The sequence below is a fragment of the Chenopodium album genome, chromosome 25 (genome assembly GCF_948465745.1).
Source record: "Chenopodium album chromosome 25, dcCheAlbu1.1, whole genome shotgun sequence".
Classification (NCBI taxonomy): Eukaryota; Viridiplantae; Streptophyta; class Magnoliopsida; order Caryophyllales; family Amaranthaceae; genus Chenopodium; species Chenopodium album.
The window spans coordinates 22,015,989-22,042,810 of NC_137858.1; the positions used below are offsets into that span (position 1 = coordinate 22,015,989).

The following is a 26,822-nucleotide window of genomic DNA, read 5'->3' on the forward strand; positions in this document are numbered from 1 at the left end:
TGTTTAGGGGATTTTTTACCCTAGACAGCTGGACCAGTGAGGGGCTTCCACGTGTCAGAGGCTGGCAGGTCACCTCTGACCTATCCCCAGCTTACATGTGGCCTCCCAGATATGTCTTCAGAATTGCGGCATTCAGAGGCCCAATTCCCTAAAAAACCGCATTATTGCGGCGCAGCCCACCTGCCCTAGGTCAGATGACCTAAGGGAGGGCACTCTTCCCCATGACCCTATAAATAGGGAGATATTCCCCCATTTTGGGGGCATTCACAATCATTTATTACACCCTATTTTCTCTCACATCAGAGAACTCCTGAGCTTGGAATCCAAGCAGATCCCCACCTTAAATTCCGCACTTTTTACTCTCCTTCAAGTTACTAACTTGAGCGTTGGAGGCAGAGCACCACCCAACCGGTGTCTCCGTTAATTTTGTAGGTACAGAGCCAGCAGGACCAGTCTTCGAGCTATAACTCTCCCAAGGGACAAAAACACCCAAAACATTTGGCGCCGTCTGTGGAGAGAGTACCTCAAGATGGGTCAAGATTCTGTACCAATTTCTAACTCTACTTCTCTGCGTCCGGTTACTCAGGCGGGTAACCAAGAGGACATACAACCGGTTATACAACCGGCAGGCTTCGAAATTCCTCAACCGCAGCCTCAGCCTCAGCTAGAGATATTTACTGAGGAGGAGAAAGAAGAGGACAATGATGTGGAGACCTACATAACCAAAACGGCTCCCTCATCTCTAAATCCATTCGTTCTAGGGATCAACTGGAGCGAAATCAAGACCAGGCGGGTCCAAGCAGGCGGCCCCCTGGGAGGTCAGACGGGGAAACCCGGAAGACCAGAGGAGAAGCTCCGGTCACCCGGAATGAGCTCATGAAATTCATGAACTCCTTCAACGGTGAAATCAAGGAGATGATCAACAACAAGGCTGGCTCTAGCAAGAGTCCGCCGGCGAAAAAGACTCCCAATGATGGGAAGAAGAAGAAGCCGGTCAAGGACAGGCAGCCAACTCCTCATCCAAAGGAGAAGGCAGCCGCAAAACTAGACTGGACCAAGATTCTAATGCCCCAGAGGCAGCCCCGGCAACCCCAGCCGGAGGCCAACAAGGCGTCTGCCTTTGATGCTAGACATGTCATCAATCGAAGGAGACAGCAACAGTCTGAGTCCGCTTCTACCTCAAGCTTTCCAGACAGCTTTAAGGAAGCTTCTACAAGGAATTCTATGTCCTTGCGTGAGAGTCGGACATGCGGTAAATCCGTCAACACCGAACCTCAACTCATGATAGGGTCTATGTCATATGCACCTCAGGCGCAGTATGGGCAATATGGCCTCCAATTTATGCAGCCACCCCCATTCGGAGGTCAGGCGGCATACAGTAATGTCCAGCCACTGGACTGGCAGCTACGGCTGATGAGGCTAGGCGAACAGCCGTCTGCCTTTGCAGCAAATATAACCGAGGCGGCCTAGCCGGCCAAGGTTAAGAATGGGTTGGTTTGTGCCTATGATGGTACCACCAACCCGGAAGACCACCTGATGGCATATACCAACCTAATGTGCTTACAAGGTTGGGATGATGCCACCTGGTGTCGTTGTTTCCCGGCTACATTGAAGGGCATTGCCCAGCAATGGTTTGGCAACTTGCCAGCCGGATCTATTGATTGCTTCAAGAAGCTAGCCTTCTTGTTTGCCACCAACTTCTTAATGAACATCCCTGCTAAGAAAACAAGTCTAGACTTAAGCACCATTAAGCAGGGAGAGAGAGAAGGGCTACGCTCATATGTCAGGCGGTTCAACCTGGTCAGAATTCAGATCCAGGGGCTGTTTGACGAGGTAGCATTTACAGACTTCTTCAAGGGTCTGAGAGACGGGTCGACCTTTAAGTTCGACCTTGTCAAAAAAGGGGCATTTACGCTACAGGCGGCCCTGAGGGAGGCGGAAAGCTATATCCAAGCAACCGACCTCTACACGCCTGGTAGCCAGTCGAACTCCAAGAACTTCGACAAGCAAAAAGAGAGCCGGTCAACTCAGCCGGCAAAGAAAAAAGAAGAGAGCAAGAAAAGAAAAGAAGTCTGGGCGGTCAGTGATTCAGAGCAGCCGTCCTAGAAAAAGAAAAAAGAGTTTAAACCGTACGTACCCCGGTACGAGTTTAACAAAGACTGCAACTCCATCCTCATGGAGGTAAAGGATCGGCTGTCTATTGAGAAGCCAAATCCAATGAAAAGTTCCGTCCAGTCACGAAACAAGAGCAAGTACTGCCAGTTCCATGAGGAATTTGGCCATGACACCAACGACTGCTTCAGCCTTCAACGGGCGTTGGACCGTCTGGCTGACAAAGGGATGTTAAAGTCCTATATTTCTAAGTCCCCAGCCGGGGCAAAAAAGAAAAATAAGGGTCAGTCCTCCAAGACTACCCCCCAGCCTACTAGTAGTTCGGATACTGACAAGGATCCGGTCTACACTATAGCAGGAGGATTCTCTTGTGGTGGCCCTACCATCCGGGACACCAAAAGCCATCTTCGAAAGATGGATAAGGATGATGATGAGAAGGCGTCTGCCAGCTCAACCTTTCCGGATGTCCTCATTAATGAGAAGGACAGGGGCAGCGTTCGCCGTCCGCATGACGACCCGGTCGTCATTGAATGTAAGGTCGCCAACCAATTAGTTGGACGCATCCTTATTGACACCGGCAGCTCGTCGGACATCATCAGCCTTCGATGCTTGTAGAAGCTGAAATACAACACCAGTAGCATGCATTCGGTCACCAACCCCTTGGTTGGTTTTGGGGGTGGGATGGTCTACCCAGCCGGAAGAATTGACTTACCCATCCGGCTAGGAGAAAAGGGCCAGGGACGACATATTGTCGTCAGATTCTTGGTCGTTGAAGAGTTGACCGCGGATTCTTGGTGTTAGGGTTTGGTGAGTCCGACTCACCGTGGAAACAACCCCACCCGAGGAACCACTCGCATTAATTAAAATCATAAAGCATAAATAAATAATCACAAAGAAAAGATAATGAATCTTACCCTCGAAGCGAGCTTCGCCCAAAACCCGGGGCTCTTACTTGAAAGCTACGAGCACGTCAAGCGCCGCGCCTCCGACGGTATCCACCCACAAAAAGGCGAACACAACTTTAAGGTCTACTACCTTGGGGTTAGCAAGGTCCGACCAAAACCCGAGTGTATGTGAGTTTAAGAGTTTTTCCAAAAATTATGGAATGCTCTTTTTAACTCCCACTCAAGCACTTTACTCCAAATCCTAAGGTTGGTATTTATAAAGGATAGTATGAGTGGGAATTTCTATCCCATCAATGTGGGATCATGAAATTCCACAAATTAATTTAAAGCGAAATTAAATTAAAATTGCAAACTAATAATAAATCTACAAGTGGCATTACCATGTGAGATGGGTTGGTGAGGACCACATGGAGAGTAGGGGACCATACTTGCTCCCCACTCAATACTCTCCTTGTGCCACATGTCCTCACTCACTTACTCCCATTTTCCATACTTCCCCTTAACCCACGGCCCTATGGCCCAAGACAAGCATCGAGCCAAGCCCGAGCCCAGCCCGTACCCAGCCCGCACCCAGCCCGCACCTAGCTGCTGTTGTGGCGCGGTGGGGCTGCGGCTGTGGCGCGGTGCAGCTACTGTTGTGCCTAGCCGTGGCTGGCCGTGGCTGCTAGCACGGTGCGCTAGCTTGCACAAGTCAGCCATGGCTCGGCTTGGTGCTTGCTAGCCACCTTTGCTAGGACATTTTGCCCCTAGCATTCGGATGCTCGGGGCATTCCGATGCTAGGGGTATTTTTGGGAATATGGTCGATTTATTATTATTTTGCGCGTCTCGTCTTTTATTATTTTGACTCGACTTCTGACGATCGGTTTCGACGCACTAAGCTCGAATTACCGACGTCTAAATATTTAACACTCGGGCGACGAATTAATTTCTTACGAATTAATTCATCGAGTTGGTTCGTATATTTTGCTTGGGTGTGACCCGAAGGGTTCAGTCAAGATTAAGCTGTAATATTATATTAATATTACTGATCGGAAGTGGCCTCCACCCAGGCATTCCGATCACTTGACCTTACTGAATATATTAGCTTTCTAATAATTCTGAACCCGCTATCAGAATAATACAATTGTTCAAAGGACACCATTCCTTTCACTTGGGAGGCCAACCCTCAACGAAGCCAAGGCGGTGATCATCCCGTCTCTTATGCTCATCAAGTATGAGAGAGATGATGGCTCTGTTGGTTCCCTGAACGGGGATCAGAAGACGGCCTGGGAGTGCTATCTCTCAGCCGTCAAAGATACTGTGGCCGCAGACGGCCAAGGGAAGGAACCAATAGACCTTGACAATGTCAAGGATGCCTGTTCACCCCCACCAACAGCCGGAAAAAAGAGAAAAGCTGCAGAGCTGGTGGAGGTGAAAAAAAGAAAAGAAATAGCAATCACTGACCGGTGAACGGTCAGAGGAGCTCCGTCCCCCACCGGCTAGTGAAAGTATTGATCTTGTTGTGGACGACAGCGATCCAATGCGAACTGTTAAGGTTGGGACGGTTGCTAATGCTGTTCTGGGTGCAGACTTGCACCTTCTCCTGAAGGAATTCAAAGATGTGTTTGCCTTTGAAGTGGAAGAGATGCCAGGCATCAGCCCGAATCTCGTTGTCCACAAACTCGCCGTAGATCCAAAAATGAAGCCCTTCCGGCAAAAGAAAAGGAATCACGGTGAGGAGAGAAGTCAGGCGGCAGCTGCCGAAGTAAAAAAGCTACTGGATGCCAGGTTCGTTCGGCCTTGTAATTTCCCCGACTGGGTGGCAAACGTTGTGCTTGTAAAGAAGCCGAATGGTACCTTGGCGGTTGTGTGTAGACTACACAGACCTCAACAAGGCATGCCCAAAGGATAGTTATCCACTTCCAAAAATTGACAACTTGGTTGATTCAACAGCCGGTCATGCCTTGATGAGTTTCATGGATGCCTATTCCGGCTTCCATCAGATACCCCTGTGGAAAAAAGATCAAGAAAAGACGGCCTTCGTCACTGATCAGGGGTTATTATGTTATACTGTGATGCCGTTTGGCTTGAAGAATGCGCCGGCTACGTTCCAACGGATGATTAATACAGTCTTCATTAATCAAATTGGGAGGAACGTAGAGGCATATATTGATGACATGATAGTCAAATCCAAGCAGCAGGCGGATCACCTTGCTGATCTCCGAGAAACCTTCACCACACTCAGGCGGCATAAGGTTATGTTAAATCCTAAGAAATGCGTCTTTGGTGTTGAGTCTGGGAAGTTTCTCGAATTCCTGATTGATCAAAGGGGGATAGAGGCTAACCCTGAGAAGATACAGCCGGTAATTGACATAAAGTCATCCCGCACTGTTAAGGAAGTACAGAGACTCACCGGTTGCCTGGCCGCCTTGGGGAGACTCCTCAGCCGGTCTGGTGACAAATGCCTTTACTTCTTCCAAGCAATCAAGAAGAAGACTAGATTTGAATGGGGGGATGCTGAGGCGGCCTTCCAGAAATTGAAAGAACACTTACACTCTTTTCCAAGGCTTGTCAGTCCTTTGCCTAGAGAAAAGTTGTACATGTACTTAGCCGTCTCAGACCATGCCCTCGGTGCTGTTCTCCTTGCTGAACGAGACAGTACTCAGCTCCCGGTATATTTCATTATCCATGTGTTAGAAAATGCTGAACTCCGGTACCCCATGGTGGAAAAATTTGGTCTTGCTTTATATACGGCTTTCAAAAAGCTGAAGCAATACTTTTTGGCACATCCGGTTGTAATTTACACCGACTAGCCTCTCAAGCGGCCAATGTCTACTCTGGAGTCATCCGGAAGAATGTTAAAGTGGGCTATTGAAATGCAAAGTCTTGAAATCACTTACGAACCAAGGAAAGCAGTGAAAGGTCAGGCGTTCGCCGACTTCATTGTTGAAATGACTCGTTCGGTTCCTTCGGATAATATTTATCAGGTTTGGAAGGTGTATGTAGATGGGAGCTCTATAAAGAACGGCTGTGGTGCAGGCCTTGTTTGTGAATCTCCAGAAGGAGATAAGTATGAGTATGCACTACGGTTCAAGTATCAGGCCTCAAATAACAAGGCAGAGTATGAAGCCCTGCTAGCCGGAATCCGCATGTGTAAGGCGGTAGGGGCAACAAAGATTGACGCCCATTCTGATTCTCAGTTGGTTGTTAGCCAGTATGAGGGCACTTATGAAGCAACTCATCCGGCTATGATCAAATATCTTCAGGCTGTCAAAGATGAGGCTGGGACACTTGAGGAATTCCGATTGAATCAAGTGCCCCGGTCAGATAACCACCCGGCGGATGCATTGTCAAAATTGGCATCTTCCGCCTGCCATGATACGCCTTGGTCAGTCTTTTAGGAAGTTCTCGAAAAAAGAAGTATTTATGAAGAGCCCATTGGAATTCTGGATCGAAGTTCTACTTGGAAGGATGGCATCCGGGCGTATCTTGCAGACGGTACGCTCCCTGATTCACCTCAGGAGGTAGCCGTCATGAAAAAGAGAGCAGCTAACTTTGAGTTGAGAAACGGAGAACTCTTCAAGGCTGGATTTCTCAAGCCCTTGTTGAAGTGTGTTACCCCAGAGAAGGGGAAAGAAGTTCTCGAAGAGCTGCATGCGGGATTCTGTGCCTCCCATATAGGCGGCAAGTCCCTAGCCGTCAGAGCCAGGCGGCACTATATTTGGCCTACCCTTGAGGCAGATGCCAAAGAGTTTGTGAAGAACTGTGATAAATGCCAAAGGTTTGGCAAGCTAATACATCGCCCGGCTACTGATCTGACGGCAATCCACAGCCCAGTCCCGTTTGCTAAATGGGGCATGGACATTTTGGGTCCTTATACGCCTGCACCAGACGGAAAACGCTATATCTTGGTGGCTTTGGACTATTTCACCAAATGGGTGGAGGCGGAGGCAGTTAAGAATATCAAGACAAAGGATGTCATCTCTTTCATCTAGAAGAACATCATCACCCGGTTTGGGGTACCTATGTCTATGGTATTTGACAACGGCCCTCAGTTTGAAATGCCTCAGCTCAAGACTTGGTTGGGAGATCAAGGTATCTCAAGTTACTTTGCCGCAGTCGGCCGGCCTCAAGCAAACGGTCAGGTTGAGGCATTCAACAAACTCATCTCATACGGCATCAAAAAGAAAATTGAAAGAGCCGGTGGTTTATGGGCTGAAGAGTTAATTCATGTCCTATGGGCCATCCGGACAATTGCCAAGGGGTCAACCGGAGAAACCCCATTTCTCATGGTATACGGAGCGGAAGCCGTTTTTCCCATTGAACACTATGAGCCTACGCTCAGAGTGATGCTCTATGATGAAGAGGCAAATTGGGAGGCCATGCGGCTGGCATTGGACTCCCTCCCGGAATGCAGGGGCAATGCTGCCCTGCGACATGAGATATACCGTCTGAAAATGACAAGAGCCTACAACAAAAGAGTACACAAACGTCTTTTGAAAGTTGACGATTTTTTGTTACGAAAAATGGAGGCAACCGGTAGGGCCAATGAGCTTGGAAAGCTAACTCCTAATTGGGAAGGCCCCTACCGGATTTATGAAGAAGTTAGGGATGGCACGTACTGCCTGGAAACCCCAGACGGTAGACGCCTGCCTAGAACTTGGAATGTAGATAACCTGAAAAAGTACTACTTCTAAGTAGTGTAAAGTTTTTTGTAACAAGAAGTGTTAATGAGAAATGCTTTTGTTTCAATTATTGTCTTTTTCCGTCTGGGTTTACCCATACAAGTATTGTAAAGTTTAGTACCAAATTTAATATGTGAATAACTTGAGGCCAATGGCCAGATAAAAAACTAAGTTTAATACTTAGTGTTTAAAATTAAAATTCCATAGTAACACGAGGCCAATGGCCAGATCCTTAAGCTAGGCACAAAACCGCCTAGTGGCTATGCAGCCGGTCTCCAACTAGACCAGAGGCCAATGGCCAGATGGTTGTCTTTTTTTTTTTTTACAAATTCGTCTATCCCATCATGGATGTAGGCGTCCGGCGACACCCCTCCGGGTGCAATCGTCGCAGAGAACAGCCTACCTGCTCGTTCTATGTACCCATGCAGGCGGTTAAGATTGAACGGCTAAATTAGCCAACTCATAGCCGTCTGACTTAAATCTTTCCTAAGAATTTTTTGACTGTGGAACTCCGGATGTTCCAAGACATCAGCCGGAGTACTGTCATGAGCTTTTACTTAGGATTTTTTCACCTTTAAGTTGCGCACTCCCCCTATTGGGGCAAAGCTCTTTTGCGTAATGGCTATAATGGAATACCTAGGCGGTTTAATACCGACTGGGGCAGAGGTTGTATGCTTGCTATTTGACCGGCTGTGTACTTGGTTTGGGGCAATCACCATTGTGATTGATTGCCTTACAAACATCTCATACTCTTTTAAGTATGAGAATTTTCCAAGGCAATCAATCCTTTTTATGAGATTAAACCAACCACACAGCCGTCCAGGGGCAAGGACAGCTGGATTTGTACCTGCCGCATGCTTCTTATAAGTTAGGCAAAATCACAAGTATATATAGAGTATATATGCAAAAGCGAAAAAATTGAAAAAATTGAAAATTGTGCAAGTATAAGAAAAACCGACTAAGTCGGTATACTTCATAGATAGAAATTGGCTTAGAGGCCAAAATAATTGTTAACCGGAATTACATCCGGTGAAGAAATCATTGTTACCCGACCCCACGGTCGGTAAAAGATACACTGATTACTCGGCACACAGGCCGGAAAGGCAAAAGAAAAATAAAAAGAAATGTTGGTTGGTTGGCATACTGCCGCTGAATCCAAGAGGTTATTTACACTTGGGGAGTTTGCTGCTCCGGCTGCTTCTGCTCCGGCTGGCCTTGCATCGGGGGGAGGTTCTCTTCAGTGTTCACAGCCTCATTAGGCTGGTTCCCTTGACCCTCTTCCTGCTCCCCTGCCTGCTCTGCTTCATCATCAGAGACCTCATATCCCTACTCTTCAGCCCAGACCTTGAAGCGAGGCGGCGCTTCCTCTCCCAGAACTTAGGCATCATAGGCCACTGTGCCGTAATCATACCTCAACTTGTAATACTCAAAGTCCACTATTGGGTAGAGGAGGTTCCAAGCCATCCTCAGGCGGGCCTCAGTATCTTTTTCATTTTCAGTGACCAGCCGGTTCTGCTTCTTGGCGATTTCATCCCGATGCTGGTTCTTCAGGTTGACAATCTCCACCCCCAACCGGGTAACATCAGCCCGGAGTTGGGCATTTTCTTTGTCAGCATCTTCCAACGCCTTGAGATCAGATTCAGCATTCTTCAATTTTAGCTCAAGGTCGTTGGCCCGGTTGTTCGCAGCCTCATTAGCAGTCGTCAGAGTCTGAACCAGCTCCTCCTGTTTCAACTCCACTGCTTTAATTGCAAGATCAGACATATAATATGCATGTTCAGCAGAGTTGAGATTTTGAATTGCCCTTCTTTTGGCGTCAATTACCTCTTCCTGTTTCCGCCTGAAGGGAACCTGGAGCCCGTCCACTCTCAGCATAACCTAGATGAGTCAGCCGGGAAAGTTAGTACTCAATGCAATCAAATAAAAACACAAGTCTAGAAGTTAAAACAACTTACCTCCGCCTGTTGGCCCATTATCCGGTCAAAGTCCACTACCTGCAGATCAGGTACTGAATTTTTCTCTGTCCGGGTGAGGGTCCTCACCATCCGCTTGGCAAAAGCCGGGAAGTCAGGTGCCCTGGAGATAACATCTACACCAAAAGAAGTACTTGGTGAGACGGAAGCAGCATATGCAGCATTCATCCGTCCCCAACTACTCACTGAGCTTCCGGATGGGTCTACCTTAGTCTTGACTCTCATGAAGTCAAGTGGGTAAGGAATTTCAATGGTAGCCTTACCTTGAGTTCGGGGCTGTAGAGTTAAACCCTCCCCAGCCGCTGCAGTGCCGGCTGCAGCATTGAGTGGCACGCCACTCTTCGATGCCTCCTCTGAGGCATCCGGCATTTTGTCCCCCGTCTGCTTTGAGCTCTCGCTCAAAGTCTTCACTTTGGAAGGGGACTTGCCACCAGTCGTAGGATGATCTGGTTTGGCATATGAGGTTGTCTGGGAAGGGGTCCTTCTGGGGATCTTGGCAGCCGGAGTTTTATGAAGCTCCTCTCCAGTTCTTTTGATATGTTTGGAGAAAGAGCGAGGAATGATTTTGCCAGTGCCCTGCAAAGAGAAAAGTAAAACTTTAGCAGCCGACAAAAGTACTTAAAGAAAATTTATTGAAAAACTTTGGACGCTTTCTCTTCCATCAGCCTTTCTTCGCATCCTTTTCTTCTAAGGACGCTTTCTCTGCCATCAGCTTTTCTTTGCGCAGCTGGGCAGCAGGTTTAGCCAGCGTCTTTTCCGGGTCCACCATCTTTTTAGCTTCGGCTGGAAAAGTCAGACAGAACATCAGTCAAAGAAACATTAACAATTATTGAAAGCAAAGCAGATTCTTCAAGTATAGGGGATCTACCCTGAGGAAACATGGTGTCCACAGGCGGACAAGAACCTCTCATCCTTGAAAAAGTCCGGATGGGGGATCCAGTTTTTTGGTAAAATAATTTGAGTCCCATCCTCCATGGGCTCAGTCGTGGTTTTGAATAAACAAGGATCCATTATTTGCCGGCGGGCTCGTGCAGAAAGCTCCGGGAGGGCGCATTTTCTGCCAAGGAGAGCCGGCTCTTTATTATACCGGCGTAGTGTCCGGTTGTTGTCAAGGGAGGGGGAGGGGGAGGAAATCAAATAAAACCTTTCCCTGCACCCGGACCATTTGGACACCTTGTCCAAAGTTATCTGATATTGGGGCAAGGTAGTGAGAGTGTACCAAGCCCCATGACCACCTGGGGCCCTGCTCAAATAATGCGTATGAGCAAAGGCCGAAAAACTAGGCTCTATGTTCTGAAATTCACAGACGGCAATATAACTGAGTATATTCCCCCATGAATTTGGAGTTAACTGCCATACCCCCAGGTCATACCTTTGAGGATCTTCCTGATCCCAGTATGAAGGGGGAACCGGAGGCCGGCTTCAATGACCGCCTCGAAGCAGACGAAGTAATTGTCTGCATTCTCTATGTCGTCCTTCCAGGCCATGACGGCATCCGCAGGCGGAACTGTGATATACCACCCGTTTCCAAACGGGTGTTTCTGTTTGAAAGTTTTGAAGCTGCTTTTCAGCAAGGCTCTATCAGCCGGCAGCATCCTTATTTTTCTGGGGTCAGGCTTGTCCGAAGTCTTTGCCGGCACCTGATAGTCAGCCGCAAAGTTCTCTTGTTCAGAGCCAGAAGCTTCTGACCCTGCCCTCTCAGCAGCCTCATTACCGCCTGACCCCTCTTCCTTTTCTGAGGAAGAGGCAACTTCCTCACCGCTTGACTCCCTCATTTCTTCTTGGGAGGGGGCGCCACTCTCAGAACTCTCCTGCTCAACCGGACTTTTATAGTCCTCATCCCTAGTAACATCATCAGCACGCACTCTCCTCGCGCGGCGGTGCCTAGGCTTAATAGTCGTCTGCTTAACTCTGACCATTCTGTCCTGCACAGACATAGAGAGGGAGGGATTCGGGGATGAGCAAAGAAGATCTGATTGTCTGGAAAAGGCACCCCCGGTTCTAGACTCAGCCGTACTAGGAGAACGGCTGAGCGTCCTAGGCCGTGTCGTGTGTGTGGATGAAGAGTCCATTTATTTTATTTTGGAAAACGAATGTATACAGGCGGAAAAAAGAATGTATACAAGTTAAAAGAAAATTGAAGGAAGGAAACGGAAAGTTACCTTTCTTTAAAAAGTTCTGAAAAATCTGAAAACAGCTACAGCCGGTGACCGGGTGTTCTTGAACGTGCACACGGAAATCTTGAAAAGCAAGTACGCAACCGGGTTCAGAGCACCTCTCTCTAAAAACTCCTATTTCTCTCTCAAGAAAATGAAAATGATCACTAGTAGAATAAACAAAATGAGAAGCCCCAAATGGCAAGCGGTTATTGAATTCCGCTTCCAAAAACACCCAACAAAAAAAAAAAAAACTGATATAAACAAATGGCAAGCGGTTTTGAGTGAACCGCTTGCCAAAATGTAAATGGCAAGCGGTTCAAACAATAAACCGCTTGCCATTTGCTAAAAAGCCCTAGGAATTGTACTTGTCACATCCTTCTCTCTCCTCCCTCACCTCATTTTTCACGGGCCTCCTTCTCTCTCCTCTCCTATCCTCTCATCTCATCTCCTCTCTCCATTCTCCTCCATCTGATCTCCTCTCTCCATTCTCCTATCCTTCTCTCTCCTCTCGTCTCTCCATCCTCCATCTGATCTCCTTCCTTCTCTCCTCTCCTCTCCAGATTTTCGAACCCAAAACCCCTTATTTTCGAGCAAAAAAAACTCAAAAAACCCTAGAATTTTCAAACCCACAAGTCCCAGCAAATTCGAGCACAAATCCAAGCAAAAACTCAGCACAAATCCGAGCAAAACTGACCAAATCTGAGTGAAAATCCGACCAAATTCGAGCTAAGATCCGAGCAATAACAACACCGACACTCATGAGGTTGTGTAATTTCAGATGTAATTTAATTTAGGTAAGAATTTAGAGTTAGTTTCTTTTTTCTTTTCAAATTTCTGATTTTAATTACTTGTATTTCTCCATTGATTTTTCTGGGTATTGGTTTAATTTTTCTATTTTTGTTCAATTTAGTTGATATTAAATTGTTAATTACAGAGTTTTTTGGGTTTTGGGGTGGTATTGGACTATTGTTAATTACAGAGTTAATTTTTTAAGCTATTTTTTAAATTGTTCCAGATATAGTTGGCGTCGATTATGGTGGCGGTGGCGTCGATTGTGGTGGCCGTATATTACTGGCGGTGATTGCGGTGGGGAGCAGGGGATTGCTGAAATTGGTGGGCAGAGATGGTGGTTCAGGTGGTGCACCATGAGCTGCGTCAGTTGCGGCTGGGCAGTGACGAAATTCTGCTAACATGAGTTGTATTTTTTTTTTTTTATGAAATTGTAATATTATAACATTTAATTAATGAAAAAATTAATGTTTTTATATATATTTTGTTTGTTTGTCAATTATATTAAAAAAAAAAACCAAAATTTTTTTTTTTTAGCCATAATGGGCAGCGGTTTTGGTGCCAAACCGCTGCCCTTTCTCTACAAATGGAAAGCGGTTCAAAACCGCTTGCCATTTAAAAGGCTATTGGCAAGTCCCCCAAGAGCATGCGGTTCAAAACCGCTTGCCATTAGGGGGTTTGAACCGCTTGCCATTTAGTTTTTTCTACTAGTGGATGGGTGAAGTGAGGGGAGAGAAGGGGGGATAAACTTATATTTATAGGCAGGTTAAACGGAAAAAACTACCGTTAAACCTAGTCGTTTTACTGTTCACCTCTCATGGGCGGACACGTGTCACAGGCGCCACGTGGCCTGCCACGTGCCACCTGTGAGGGGCAAATGTTTAGGGGATTTTTTACCCTAAACACCTGGACCAATGAGGGGCTGCCACGTGTCAGAGGCTGGCAGGTCACCTCTGACCTATCCCCAGCTGACACGTGGCCTCCCTGATATGTCTTCAGAATTGCGGCATTCAGAGGCCCAATTCCCCAAAAAACCGCATTATTGCGGCGCAGCCCACCTGCCCTAGGTCAGATGACCTAAGGGAGGGCACTCTTCCCCATGACCCTATAAATAGGGAGATATTCCCCCATTTTGGGGCATTCACAATCATTTATTACACCCTATTTTCTCTCACATCAGAGAACTCCTGAGCTTGGAATCCAAGCAGATCCCCACCTTAAATTCCGCACTTTTTACTCTCCTTCAAGTTACTAACTTGAGCGTTGGAGGCGGAGCACCACCCAACCGGTGTCTCCGTTGATTTTGTAGGTACAGAGCCAGCAGGACTAGTCTTCGAGCTGTAACTCTCCCAAGAGACAAAAACACCCAAAACAACCATAGTAATACCAAAATGACCCTTAGTAAATTTATTGCTTGGTTTTTGTTTCCACTCCACATTTTCCCCCTTTCTTAAGCTCAATCCCTTTCTGTTTGTTAAACCAAACTGCCTTGATGAGTTTTTCTCGCTAAAGCTATTTCCCTCCATGATGGTATTCTCTTAGATAGGGAGCATTATGTAGTTACCCAAATTTTAATCGAAAGATTATTATTACTCCCTGTATCCCACAATTACTGACACAGTAAACTTTCATTCATGGTAATGTACAAGTTTGAACTTATTTTAATTTTAAAAAATCGTTATATTATAAAAATGTATATAATACCAATTTAACAACATAATCTATGGTAAAATATATTTTTATTGTGTTAGTATAAAATTATTGTCAAAGTTCATATATGATAGTGAGAAAAAGTCAAACGTCTTTTTTATTTTAAATTGATCTTAACATGGTATTAGAGCCCTTTTACTCTGAAATAATAGTATTTAATCACATACATGACATTTTCATGTAATAATGAGGTTACCAGTTGTTAGTATTAGTATTTGACCACGTACATGACATTTTCATTAAGAAATCAACACCATACATAAGGTAAGTATTATAGAAACATTTATTCATATAATTTCATGTCGTTTAGTCCATCCAGTTGAAAATATATACGAACAAGCATAAGTAAATAAATTAAAAAGCATGAATAAAAATATAAGTTGTAGTCTATGCTTTCAAGGCTTCAAGGACACTTTGGTTTTCCCTTGGAATTCTTCTTGTCTCTGTAGCAAGGGCACTCATCCTTATTCCCAGATGTTCCAGAAGGTACACAATGGCAATCCTCACAACATATTCCACAATATTTCAAGCATCTATCATTATACCCCGCTTTAGAGCATCTCACACTGCATTTCGAGTTGCAAAAATCTATATTGATGAAAAAGTTAGTAAAAATTTCACATAAGAAATCGCCATATATCAACTATATGAAGCATGCTTTAAACAACTGAGAATTTCATCATCAGACATGAAAACAATATGTACTCGTATGCAGTTAACATGTTTAACATTCTTGCAACTTATTAGAAATCGCAAATTTGGTCATGTGGAGGATCTATCTTAGTTGTATTAAAGTTTGTTGACTGTGAAATAAAAAAGTAAAAAACTTATTCATCGTTAAATTCTATACAAACTAACAAATATGATGTATCCATCGTTTAAAAATATGATACATTTCTTTTTTACGTTTGTCAATGCGTAAATTTAATCGCAAATATATTAAATTATTAATTAATAAAATTATTAAAACTTGATATATTAAAAATAATTATTAACAGAATTTCAACAAGATATTACATGTTTTTTTTAATTATCTATAATAATTCACGCTATTTAATTAAACTAAAATTTTTAAAAAGTATCAAAAGTTAAAACGTGTTAAATTTATTTGAAACGGAAGAACTATTGATTAAAGATACCTAGAGCGTTTTATAAGTGGTATGAGGACTGAGGAGCTATAGATAGTGTAAGAAAATAAGGAAGGTAATTTGTGCATTTGTTTTCAGACATGAGCTAAATACCACATTATATTTCAGAAAATTAATTGTCCTTCCTACTCCAACAAAAAAAATTCCTTAATTTTTGGATGCAATTTTAGGAGTGTTTTGATGGTAAGGTTGTTCTTCGCGTATAAGTGAACAAGAATTTTGTTTTTTTTTTTTTAATAGAAGTGAATAAGAATATTTGGTAGTGGAAAATGATAGCTTTTTTTTTTTTTTTTGACAAAATATGTAATTAATTTTTAATTCAGTTAGTGTTTCAAGGGATTAATTGAAATAACCCTAAAATTTTCTCTATTCTCTCTCTTCAAATCTAGCCACCATATTAAAACTTAGGGCTGCCATTGATTTTTATTGATGGTAAGTTCCAAATTCTTCTATAATTTAATGTTTTTAGTCAATAAAGATCACCATCAGTATGGGGATTAGTCAGTCCCTCCATGTAGGTTTATTCGGTCCTTCCATGTAGGGTTTAATATTATTTATTTATTTGTTTGTTTTCAATGCGTACAGGGATACAAATTTGGAAGATTCGTCTTGCAAATTTGGGGAATTGCGAGTATGTTGGTATATGGGTGCAGATTTAGAAGATTCATCTTACAAATTTGCTGATCTCGATGACCAATCAAGTTTTATCACTTTTGCGACTATACATCAATAGAGCTCTATCAAGAACGATGCAAAGAAATCTAAAATTATTCATGAGCAGCTCAGAAGAGATGCCATTAATTTAGGGGTGTTTAATTCTTGTATTGAAAATTTAGATCTCTTAAGGGATGATTGTAAGTGCCGAATGACTATGATTATTTAAAAAGAAAAAAAAAAGTGTTTCAAAGGATTACAATTAAATAAAAAGAAAAAAAAATCACCTTCCATTTTCATCCGTTTCTTTTCTTTTTTTTTTTTTATAAGTTTTAATCACTTTTATTATATTTCTTCTATGACAACTTATTATTTATTTCTTATCAACTACAACCCTGTTTTGTGGGACTTGATTTTATATGATAAATCTTCTACTCTCTATCGCTCTCATCTGTAATATAAAAGTATCCACAGGTTAGATTAGGCCCTATTTTTACTATCCTTTACGTAGTTACATTAACAGAGTAACACACTCCGCAAAACTAAGGTAGTACAATTTAGATCTTCTATTGAACACACAACAAATAGGTGACTAGATCTCTAATATATAAGTCAAGATGGAAGGTTGTGGTGCCCATTTAAAAACACATTTTAGCACCCCTCATAGCTTATCACACTATTATATTGAATAAAAAGGGTAAAAACTTATATTAAAAAATTAAAAAAAAAAAAAAAAAAAAAAAAAAAAACGCCATCATCTTCTATAAATATTCTGTAATTTTATAAATTTTTAATTACATACCTATGGTTTTAATAAATCAATCCTCCAATCAACTATATCAATAGTTTCCTAATTTAACGAGATTATATTTTTCGTTTATCAATCTTCAATTCTTCATAGCTATAAATCAATAACTAATTAATTCATTCCATAAAAGAATTTTATAAGGTGTTTGGTTCACAAAATTAAGTTATAAGGTATGGGTTTAGAATGGTTTAAACTCATACCTTATGTTTGTTTTATGATTTTAAGAGTTTCAAACCCATACCTCAAACTCCCAAGGTATAGGGTTTAGAAATCTTGAGGGGAGGTGGGTTTGGCTCATTCCTATACTTTTAGGTATTAAATAAAAGAAAAAAAATTGCATTTTATAGTTATACCAAACATATGGCATTAACAATCAAGTTCCAAGCCCATACATTTGTTTCACTCATTTGAGGTATAAAATACTTTACTTACACTACCTTACATATTCTTTCTATCATTCTCATATATATATAGCTATGTGATACATTAGTTTAATTAGAAATTCATCGAAAAATTATTGATTGTCTATTGATTGAATAGCTTATAATTACACATATAGATTTCATGATAATTGAATCTTATTGTATTCCATAACTAGCCCCATATGCATGCAATATATTATTGATATTATCCAAATAATTATTTCTGGTGACTTTTATGTATTTAATTTGTTGCTATTAATTTTGTGTGCTGTTATGATTCATTCCACAAATTATAGACTGAAATATCTATACTATATATTAAAAGGCGTTAATAAAACAGTCTATGTGTCACGAGGATCCTTTCATTGCGCCACATCATCCAATCAATGTCTTATTACGCCATGTCATCACCCACTCAATGCCACGTGGATCTCCTTTCTATATGTTTCTCATTGAATGTAATGCACTTATAACTAATAATAAAAAACAAGTCTCCACAAGATTTGAACTTGCAACCTCTTATTTTAGAATTAAACATCTTACCACCAAGCTATGTGATATTTATGTTATTTTTTGATACAAAATATTTAATATGTATAACAAAGTTAATTACAAGAAAATAAAGTAATGATTCGGGGCATCGCCCGGATCCAAATACTAGTTGTTATTAATAATCCGATAGTGGTGGTGATAAGAACAGTGTTGTAACTCCACCGACAGAAATGTACTTAATGAAGACCAAGACGATGATGGTGTCCCATTTATAGGATGGGTTTTTGAAAAGTTTTCCGGTGATCGAGAACTTCGATGGAGAAAGAGGGAAAGAGGGAAAGAGGAGAGAGATTTCTTTTTTACTGCATAGTAAATTCTAATGATATTACTATGAAAACATTGCACACAATTACATTTTTGCCCTTAATATGAGCCCAACCAGGTAGTGGTCTTTCACTCCTGGTTGAACTATCTTCTTGTTTGGATCGGACAAGGATTTCAGGGAGGAATGGGGAAGGAGGTAGGCCTGTTCACGGATCTTATATCCGATCCGAAATGTGATTTAAGATCGGATATCCAACCGAAGACTCGGATATCAAAAATTGATATCCAAATTCGATTTGAAAATTTCGGATACCCGATATTCAGATATTCAAAGTGTTTGGATCGGTTGCTTCGGATATCCATTATCCAATATTAAGTAAAATTGTTATGATTACTTTCTAAATTTTACTAATTTTACCGTTATTTTATCGCTAAGTAGTACAGCATATTTTAACAAAAATATTAGTCCTTTTACAATAAATATTATCATTAAATATATTAAGAATATTATAACAAGTTAATATACAAGGTTAGATTTATAAAACAATTTAAAAAATTTATATATATTTCACTATTTTAGGCTTTATATTTCGGATATCTTTCGGATGTCGAATATCCGAAATTTTAAAAATTAATATCCAAATCCGCATCCGATATCCGCTTTTTCGGAACAGATTTTTGATCCGAAATGAAAACTCGGATCGGATATCCAAAAATTCGAACCTGTTGCAGATCGGATTATCGGAATCTCGGATAGTTTTGTACAGGACTAGAAGGAGGGATTCCCTATTTTTTAAGTACTACTATGTTCTTTCTTAAATTCAACAATTATTCTTAGGAAGTCTAGCAATTATTACCATAGTTCTATTGGATAATACGTTCACACATTAAATAAGTTAGAAACAATATAAATTCTTGTATGCGGCTGGTCACCAGTGGGGGTTGATTGTAGGGTGTACTAGTTTGGTCAGGGGTTATTTGTTACTTGTTGGGCGTTACTGGTATGGTCAGGAGTTACTTGCAAGATATTGACTTAGGGCCTGTTCTCATACGATTATTTTAAGTTAAGTTCAGCTCACCTCCTAATGTCCTTCTCTTATAATATATTCAGTTCAGTTCAGTTCATTTTAGTTCAGCTCAGTTCAGTCAATGAGAACAGGCCCTTAGTTGCTAACTAGAGTTGGCAACAGATTTTTGTTGAATAGTAACAAATTTTAGTTGTTGCTATATTGACTTAATTTTACAGTGTAACACCCTGACCTTACCAGTAACACCCTACAAGTATTAAGTAACCCTTGACAAAACCAATAATACCATACAAGTAACCCTTGCCGCACCATATGGTCTGTCGAACTGAAAAACCACTGTAGAAGTAAACCCATGCCCACACTACTTATTTGTTAAACATATTATTTTTTCTTTTAAAAGTTGCTAAACACTTTTATAATGACAAGTAATGCCATGCATTTATTTACAAATGGAGGGTGTTTTAGACGGCTAGTTAATGGAAAAGGAATAAGACCAAGGTCTTGATAGGGATAATATCTCACTACATCGTTTGATTTATTTACATCTAATTCTATCTTCAATTTAATTTATTCATATTAATTATACACCTTTGTTTTGGTTTGGTATTTTTTATCAGAAACAACCTAATAAAATTAAGATTTTTTCAAAAACTCTCTAATAAAAAGAAATGTTGTACGAAACTGTCTCCTCCTTCCATGTTTTAATAAGTGTTATAGTTTGAGTTATTTCACTATTCACATAATGACATTGACTTGATTATTTTACTAATATATTAAAAATAATTATTATTGTATAAGACCTTATTGTTAGATTCGTTATAATGTATACTTTTATATTATAAAATTTTCTATAATTTTATTAACATATAATAAGATAAATTAATTGTTAAAATAGTTGTGTTTCGACATGCGTGTTTCATAAAACTATAACACTTATTAAAATATAGAGGGAGTAATAAAAAAATAAATCGTTTTAAAATACTACCTCAAGCCGGATTTTCACCATTCACTTAATTTTGCCGGTGTTGACCCACTTGAAAACACCCCCAAAACTAACATAACTCTCTTGAAACTGCCTCCATGCATCATAACCAAAACTACTCTCTAATCCCAAAACCATGAACACCCATAACCACTGGCTCGAAGCCAAAAACTAACACCACTAACTCGAAATATCACTCAACAACTCCAAAAATAGCCTTAATTACCACCTTAAATCAACCCTTGTCGTGGTTTCAGGGGTGTTTAATTTTGAGGTGGGTTAATGACAAAAAATTAGATTAACACGGCAATTAATTGTATATTACAATGTTTTACCATTCATTATATAGTTTCTTACAATTCTTTAAATTAGCTAGTGTCTCATAAAATATGGGTTTTAATAGGTAATTTATGACAAAAATACTCTTATTTTTAATTATAATGTTCACAGTTTAATGAATATACTTTGTAAGTACATATAAGAGTATTGAAACACAAAATTTAAAAGAACAACTTATACAACTTCATGAGGCAGGAATATGGTGGATATAATTTATACGTTATTTTAAATTGAGACTATATTAGGATGTCTCTAAAAGTCGAAAATACATCACTTTTCAACTTTAAGAGATACCATTACATCAGGGGTACTTTGGGGTATAGGAAAGAGAATCCCTTTATCCTAACTTCCCTAAACTACCTAGGTGCGTAAATTCAAGTTGGTTTGACCTGTGATGGATCGTAGTCCGGTAGCGGCCTTCATGTTACCCACCAAATAACAAATATCAGGATGTTAAACTATATAGGATTTTTGTGAAAAAATACCTTATATATATCAAAATCTGTGAAAAACGATCTTATTATAAATAAATTGTTGTAAAAAACTACCTTAAAAAAACTAAATGTTGTAAGTTTTTACCATTTGCTTAATTTAAAAATGAAACTGAAGGGGAATTAGGGGTTATAAAAGGGCTTATGGAGAAATTGGGTGGAAAAAGGAGGAAAAAAGCGATTGAAAATGGGTCATTAGACATCTATCTCTTATTACTTCATCATTGTTTGGGATACAAAGAGTTGGCACGATGTAGCTAACTATTATTTTTAGACATTATAACTAATACTAACTAATCGTATATATTTACGTGTATCAACATTTAAAAATATGATCAATAAACAAATTTGATACAAGGAGTTTTAAGCAGGGTGAAATTCATCTTATACATAAATATATTATAACAACAACAAAAAATAACAAATAGAAATTAAAACAAGACTATGGCATGCAGAACTACGTCAATATAGACATTAAAATGAATAAGTTTAGCTATAGTGTTTTACCAGAGCCCGCTATTGTAGTATCCACCAATGTGGCAGCAACAACAGTGAGAATCAGCAGAGTTGCTATAACAATCTTCATTGTTTTGTACACACAATTAATTTTGTAAAGCTTTGTGATTTGTTGGGAGCAATATATTTTGTGGAAGTATAATTTATATACAAGTAAGAAATACTTAGCTACGAGAAACGTAAGGGTCAGTCTCAAGCATCGGATGAATTTTTGTGTAACAGCAAATCCACAGCCTGTCTTTCGGCTTTTTTTTGGTATGATGACCCTACATTTATCGTTTAGGTTAGCAGCGTGTGGTAAATATTATTCCTATCATACAAGGAGATACCATTATTGTACTACTATTTATGTCTTGATTTTGACTAATTTCTAACTTATAACTTAATGGAAAGAGATAAATAACCTAACTAATGAAACATTTATAATTCTAGGATACAAAGTTTGATTCATGTATGTGTATGATTATGTGCACAATACAACAATATTCACAACAAAAGCGAGGGATGATAGCTCAAGTAGTTAGAGCCCCCCTCTCGATTTCAGGTGATCATGGGATCGATTCTCATTCACTCGCCCTTGTGACACTCAAAACACACACACTCACACACACAAAAAATAATAATAATAAATAAATAAAAGAAAAACCCTACCTCTTAACCAGAAAAAGGTTAAGGTAGGAAACTTGAAGATAGTTTTAACAACCTCACCACCATAAATATGTGATAGGCAACTGGTCTTTGCGGCAAGTGATTATGAATTGAAGGAAAAACATTATGAGAAAATTGTGAAAAAGGACCTTTTAAATGGTCGACTTTTTGAAAAAGGACATTTTAAGTGAAAACTTGTGAAAAATGACCTTTTAAGTTGTATTTTGTTTGTATGAGATACTTGGGTGAACTTTCGAGGTGGTCAATGTCGGAGCTCCGACGTTGACTATCATATGTTAGTCACGTGACTTATTTAAAAAAAAAATTAAAAAAATTCTACAAATTTCCTCCCTTTCCCGACCTCAGTGAGAATACTATATGAAAGGGTTAGGTCGAGAAATGAGGGGAATTTTTTGTTTTTTAAAAAATAAAAATCACACGTGACTAATATGTGAAAGTCAACTCCGAAGCTCCGGCGTTGACCACCATGCAAGCTCACCCAAGTACCCCATACAAACAAAATACAACTTAAAAGGTCATTTTTCACAAGTTTTCACTTAAAAGGTCCTTTTTCAAAAAGTCTACCACTTAAAAGGTCTTTTTTCACAATTTTCTCAAACATTATTGTTGAATAGTTTACCTCGAGTAAAAGTAATGCAACTAATGTGCCCTAACTTTAAGCTTTCGGAAATGATTCTTGTTTGACACCAATTAATGAAGCAAGTAACATTTGCCAAGGATGGAATGGGACGTTTCCTGGTTGGTACTGGCTTCCACCCCTCCATGCAACTCAGGCACGATCCCCAGCTTTCTCAACCTGAATTCCCCACCACAGCAAACATCACCACCCCCTTAAGTGATTTACCAAATCCAGAACTCAGCTTTTACGAGGGAATGGACATACAAACCTCAATCATCTCCCCCATCAACACTACCTCTATTTCCCCTAGTCCCTCGCCCAATTTGCACAACAACTCGAATTCCAGCATCCCAATCTCTTCAGACAGCCTCTGCTATGATAGCTCTGGATGCTATTAGAAGGAAGGAGGAGATAATGCCTCCCCATGCAAGGATGAGTCTATCACTCAGCTGGCCGTCTACGAGAGGTTACTCCAATTCAGACGCATGCACGAAAAGCTACCAATCATTCCCTTGCGTTGCGAAACAGAAGGTCAAGACATGGCTCTTCAGGGTCCCCCTATGGAGATCTATCAGACTCAAGGGGAGGTGCTAGGGATTCAAATGCAACTGTTTTGTCAGGAGGAGAATTACAGGATGATTCCAGCGCTCAGGACTTACATATCACCAATCAAGGTGGAGGATGTGCATGGTCTGGGTCATTGGCAACACTGGAGGGATTGGGAGGAATTCTTCCTACCAATCAATCATCAACCAGGTGATACTCCAAGGTTATCTCCCCAAAAACCACTTCCTAATTTAAAAATGAAGTTGATTATTTGGAATGTTAGGGGTGTTAATATTGATGATTTCATTTCACATGCATGGGACTTAGTTAGGATGCATAGACCTGATATTTTGATTTTGCTTGAAACAAAGTGTGATGCTGGGAAAGCATCTGATCTCATGAAGCATTTAGGGTTTCATGAGAAAAGAGTAATTCCTGCTAAAGGGTTGAAGGGTGGAATTTGCCTCTTTTTCAAAGCAACTGTTGATCTATTCTTGTATGATAATGACCATCACAAGTTTCACTCTCTGTTTAAGTTTCATAATCATACTCCTGAGGTGTTGATTACTGGTATGCATGCTCCTAGTGTGGCTAGGGAGAGGCATGCTTTTTGGAATGAGCTACAAAGCAACATACCCCCCCCCCCCCAGCTACTCCTTAGTTGGTTGTAGGAGACATGAATGAAGTTACTTCCCAAGGAGAGAAGCAAGGGGGTAGACCTTTCAGAACTTCTCAATGTAGGGATTACACAAATTTCACTAATGATGCTGGGTTGATGGATCTTCATACAATTGGTAATCCTTATACTTGGGAGAATGCAAGACATGGAAGGGCTCTTATTAGAGAGAAATTAGACAGAGCAATTGTCAATACTGCCTTTATGGAAGTTTTCCCTCAGGTATCTGTTACTAATCTTGTTAAAACATATTCTGATCATTGTCCTATTTTGATTATTTTATGCTCACAAAAAAATAAAGGCCCCTTTCCTTTTAGGTGTAAAGAGGTTTGGCTTCAACATAAAGATTTTAAGGACTTTTTCACCTCAAATTGGACTTCTAATGATTCTCATTTTCCTTTTTTAGAAGGAAGATCCAATTTCATAAAAAATGTCCCTATTTGGAATGAAAATATTTTTGGCAATTTGAATAAAAAGAAAAAGATTTTGTTGGCTAGAATTAATGGCATTCAGCTTGCTTTATCAAAAAAATACTCTTCTTTTCTAGTCAATCTTGAGAAATCTCTTCTTTTTGATTTAAATGGAATTTATAAAATGGAAAGAGTTATTTGGGCTCAGAAAGCAGGTATTAATTGGAGAAAATTTGGTGATTTTAATACCAAATATTTCCATATCCTTGCTAAAGTTAAGAAGAACAGAAGCAAGATTGTTGCTTTGACTAATTCTTCTGGTATTTTGATAGAGGACCAGTTGATTTTGAAGTATCTAACTAGGAGTCATTTCATTTCTCTATTCACTAGTTCTGTGACTAGCCATGCTACTCTCCCCTGTGTCTCTATCACACCCTTAAATATATCAGACAAAGAGCTCCTTTCTGCTCCTCCTTCTTTGGATGAAATCAAATCTAATCTCTTCAAAATGGACCCCATCAAAAGTCCTGGTCCAGATGGTATTCAGCCACTTTTCTTTCAACAATTCTGGAATGATTTACAGGTTTCCATACATGAGTTCATAGTCTCCATCTTCAAAGAGTCAGCCATTCCAGCAGACTTGAACCATTCTTATATCTGCCTCATCCCTAAAAAAGATCACCCCAGCACTATGAATGATTTTAGGCCAATAGGCCTTTGCAATACTATATATAAATTGGTCACTAAAATCATTTCTTCAAGGCTGAAGTCTATTTTACACAGAGTGATTAGCCCTTTTCAAGCTAGTTTCATTGAAAATAGATGTATGGAAGATAATATCATCCTTATTAAGGAGATTGCTCATATCTTCCATAAGAGCAAAAAGAATAAAAATATCATGGCTATGAAACTTGATCTAGCTAAGGCTTATGATTGTCTTGAGTGGTCTTTCATTGCAGATACCCTTTCTTGTTTTGAATTCCCAGAGTCCACCATTAAGCTGATTATGCACTGTGTGTCTTCTACTAGTATTTCAGTGTTATGGAATGGGGTGATTACAGAGAGTTTTACACCTTCCAGGGGTATTAGACAGGGAGATCCCCTCTCTTCTTACCTTTTTGTTTTATGCATGGAGAGACTTTCTTTACTCATTGAGGATAAGGTTAGAAGTGGTGAGTGGAAGCCCCTAAAAATCACAAAGAACTACAGTCTTTCCCACCTTTTCTATGCAGATGATGTTTTCTTGTTTGGAACTGCTAACACCCAAAATCTAGATACCATGCTCTCCACCTTAGAAGATTTTCGTGCCTTTTCTGGTTTAAAAGTCAATGATTTCAAATCCAGCATTATTTTCCCATCTAAGATGGATTATAATGTTAGACACCATCCTGCTTCTATAAGTAATTTCAAATCTAGTTCTTCTTTTGGGTAATATTTTGGCATTAACATCAGCCCAAATAAATTGAAGAAAGGAGACTATTGGGATTTACTGTCCAAATCTTTAGATAGGATTAGAGGGTGGCAAGCTAAGCTTCTGAATATGGCAAGAAGATGTACTCTTATCAAGTCAGTTCTCAATTCCTATCCAGTTCATGATATGCAAACCAGCCTTCTCCATATTTCTATTCTTTCTGACCTAGAAAAGCAATGCAAAAGGTTTCTTTGGAATAGAACATAAGCTGTTAGATACACACCCAGAACCAAGTGGGGCAATGTTACTATTCCTATAGCCTTGGGGGGGTTAGGTCTAAGATCTTTGAGAGATTGGAACTTGTCCTTTATGGCAAAGTTGGGCTGGATTTTCTTAACTCAACCAGATAAACTTTGGGTTAAGATCTTGAAGGATAAGTATGTAAGAAGAAGTAACTTACATGACTGTATTCCTAACTCTTCTCAGTCTACTATTTGGAAGGATATTCTTAAGGGGAGGGATCTACTTTTCAAAGGAATCATTATTAGGATAGGTAATGGTGAGGATACTTCTTTATGGTATCATCATTGGGTTGGTGAAGCTCCTCTTTATCAACTAATTGAGTCTGACGTTCCACAGTCAAAATGTCACTGGAGAGTCTCTAATATTATTAGAAATGGACAGTGGTACATTGATGATATCAAATACCTTCTTCCTTCTGAATTGATCCCACTCATTTTAAGCACTCCTCTCTCCATCATTGATCCTGTTTCCTCTCCAGATAACATTAGATGGAAATTCCATTTTTCAGGGATGTTTACAGTCAAGTTTGCCTATTTCACTTCCACTAACCCTCTCAAAATCCCTCTTCCTTTCAACTTTAATTGGAAATCTTTCTGGAAAATCAGAGTTCCATATAAGTATAAAATGTTTATGTGGAATTGTGTTCTTTCAATCATTCCCACTGCTTCTCT

At 40.3% G+C, this 26,822-nt stretch overlaps 1 protein-coding gene across 1 annotated transcript; it reads right to left on the reverse strand.

The window, feature by feature from the left end:
• Positions 1-14,573: 14,573 nt before the first annotated feature.
• On the reverse strand, positions 14,574-21,672 carry LOC145615480 (peamaclein). Its single transcript, XM_081670555.1, has 2 exons — positions 21,509-21,672; positions 14,574-14,901 (listed from the first exon to the last, which is right to left on the reverse strand). The coding sequence occupies exons 1-2, from the start codon at positions 21,585-21,587 to the stop codon at positions 14,717-14,719; spliced, it is 264 nt and encodes an 87-aa protein (XP_081526681.1). The 5' UTR covers positions 21,588-21,672; the 3' UTR covers positions 14,574-14,716.
• Between the last annotated feature and the right edge of the window lie 5,150 nt (positions 21,673-26,822).

Coding starts and splice junctions, on each gene's coding strand:
- LOC145615480 (XM_081670555.1), bottom strand. CDS start 21,587: ATGAAGATTGTTATAGCAACTCTGCTGATTCTCACTGTTGTTGCTGCC. Junction 14,902..21,508: donor TACTACAATAGCGGGCTCTG/GTAAAACACTAT, acceptor TCATCAATATAG/ATTTTTGCAACTCGAAATGC.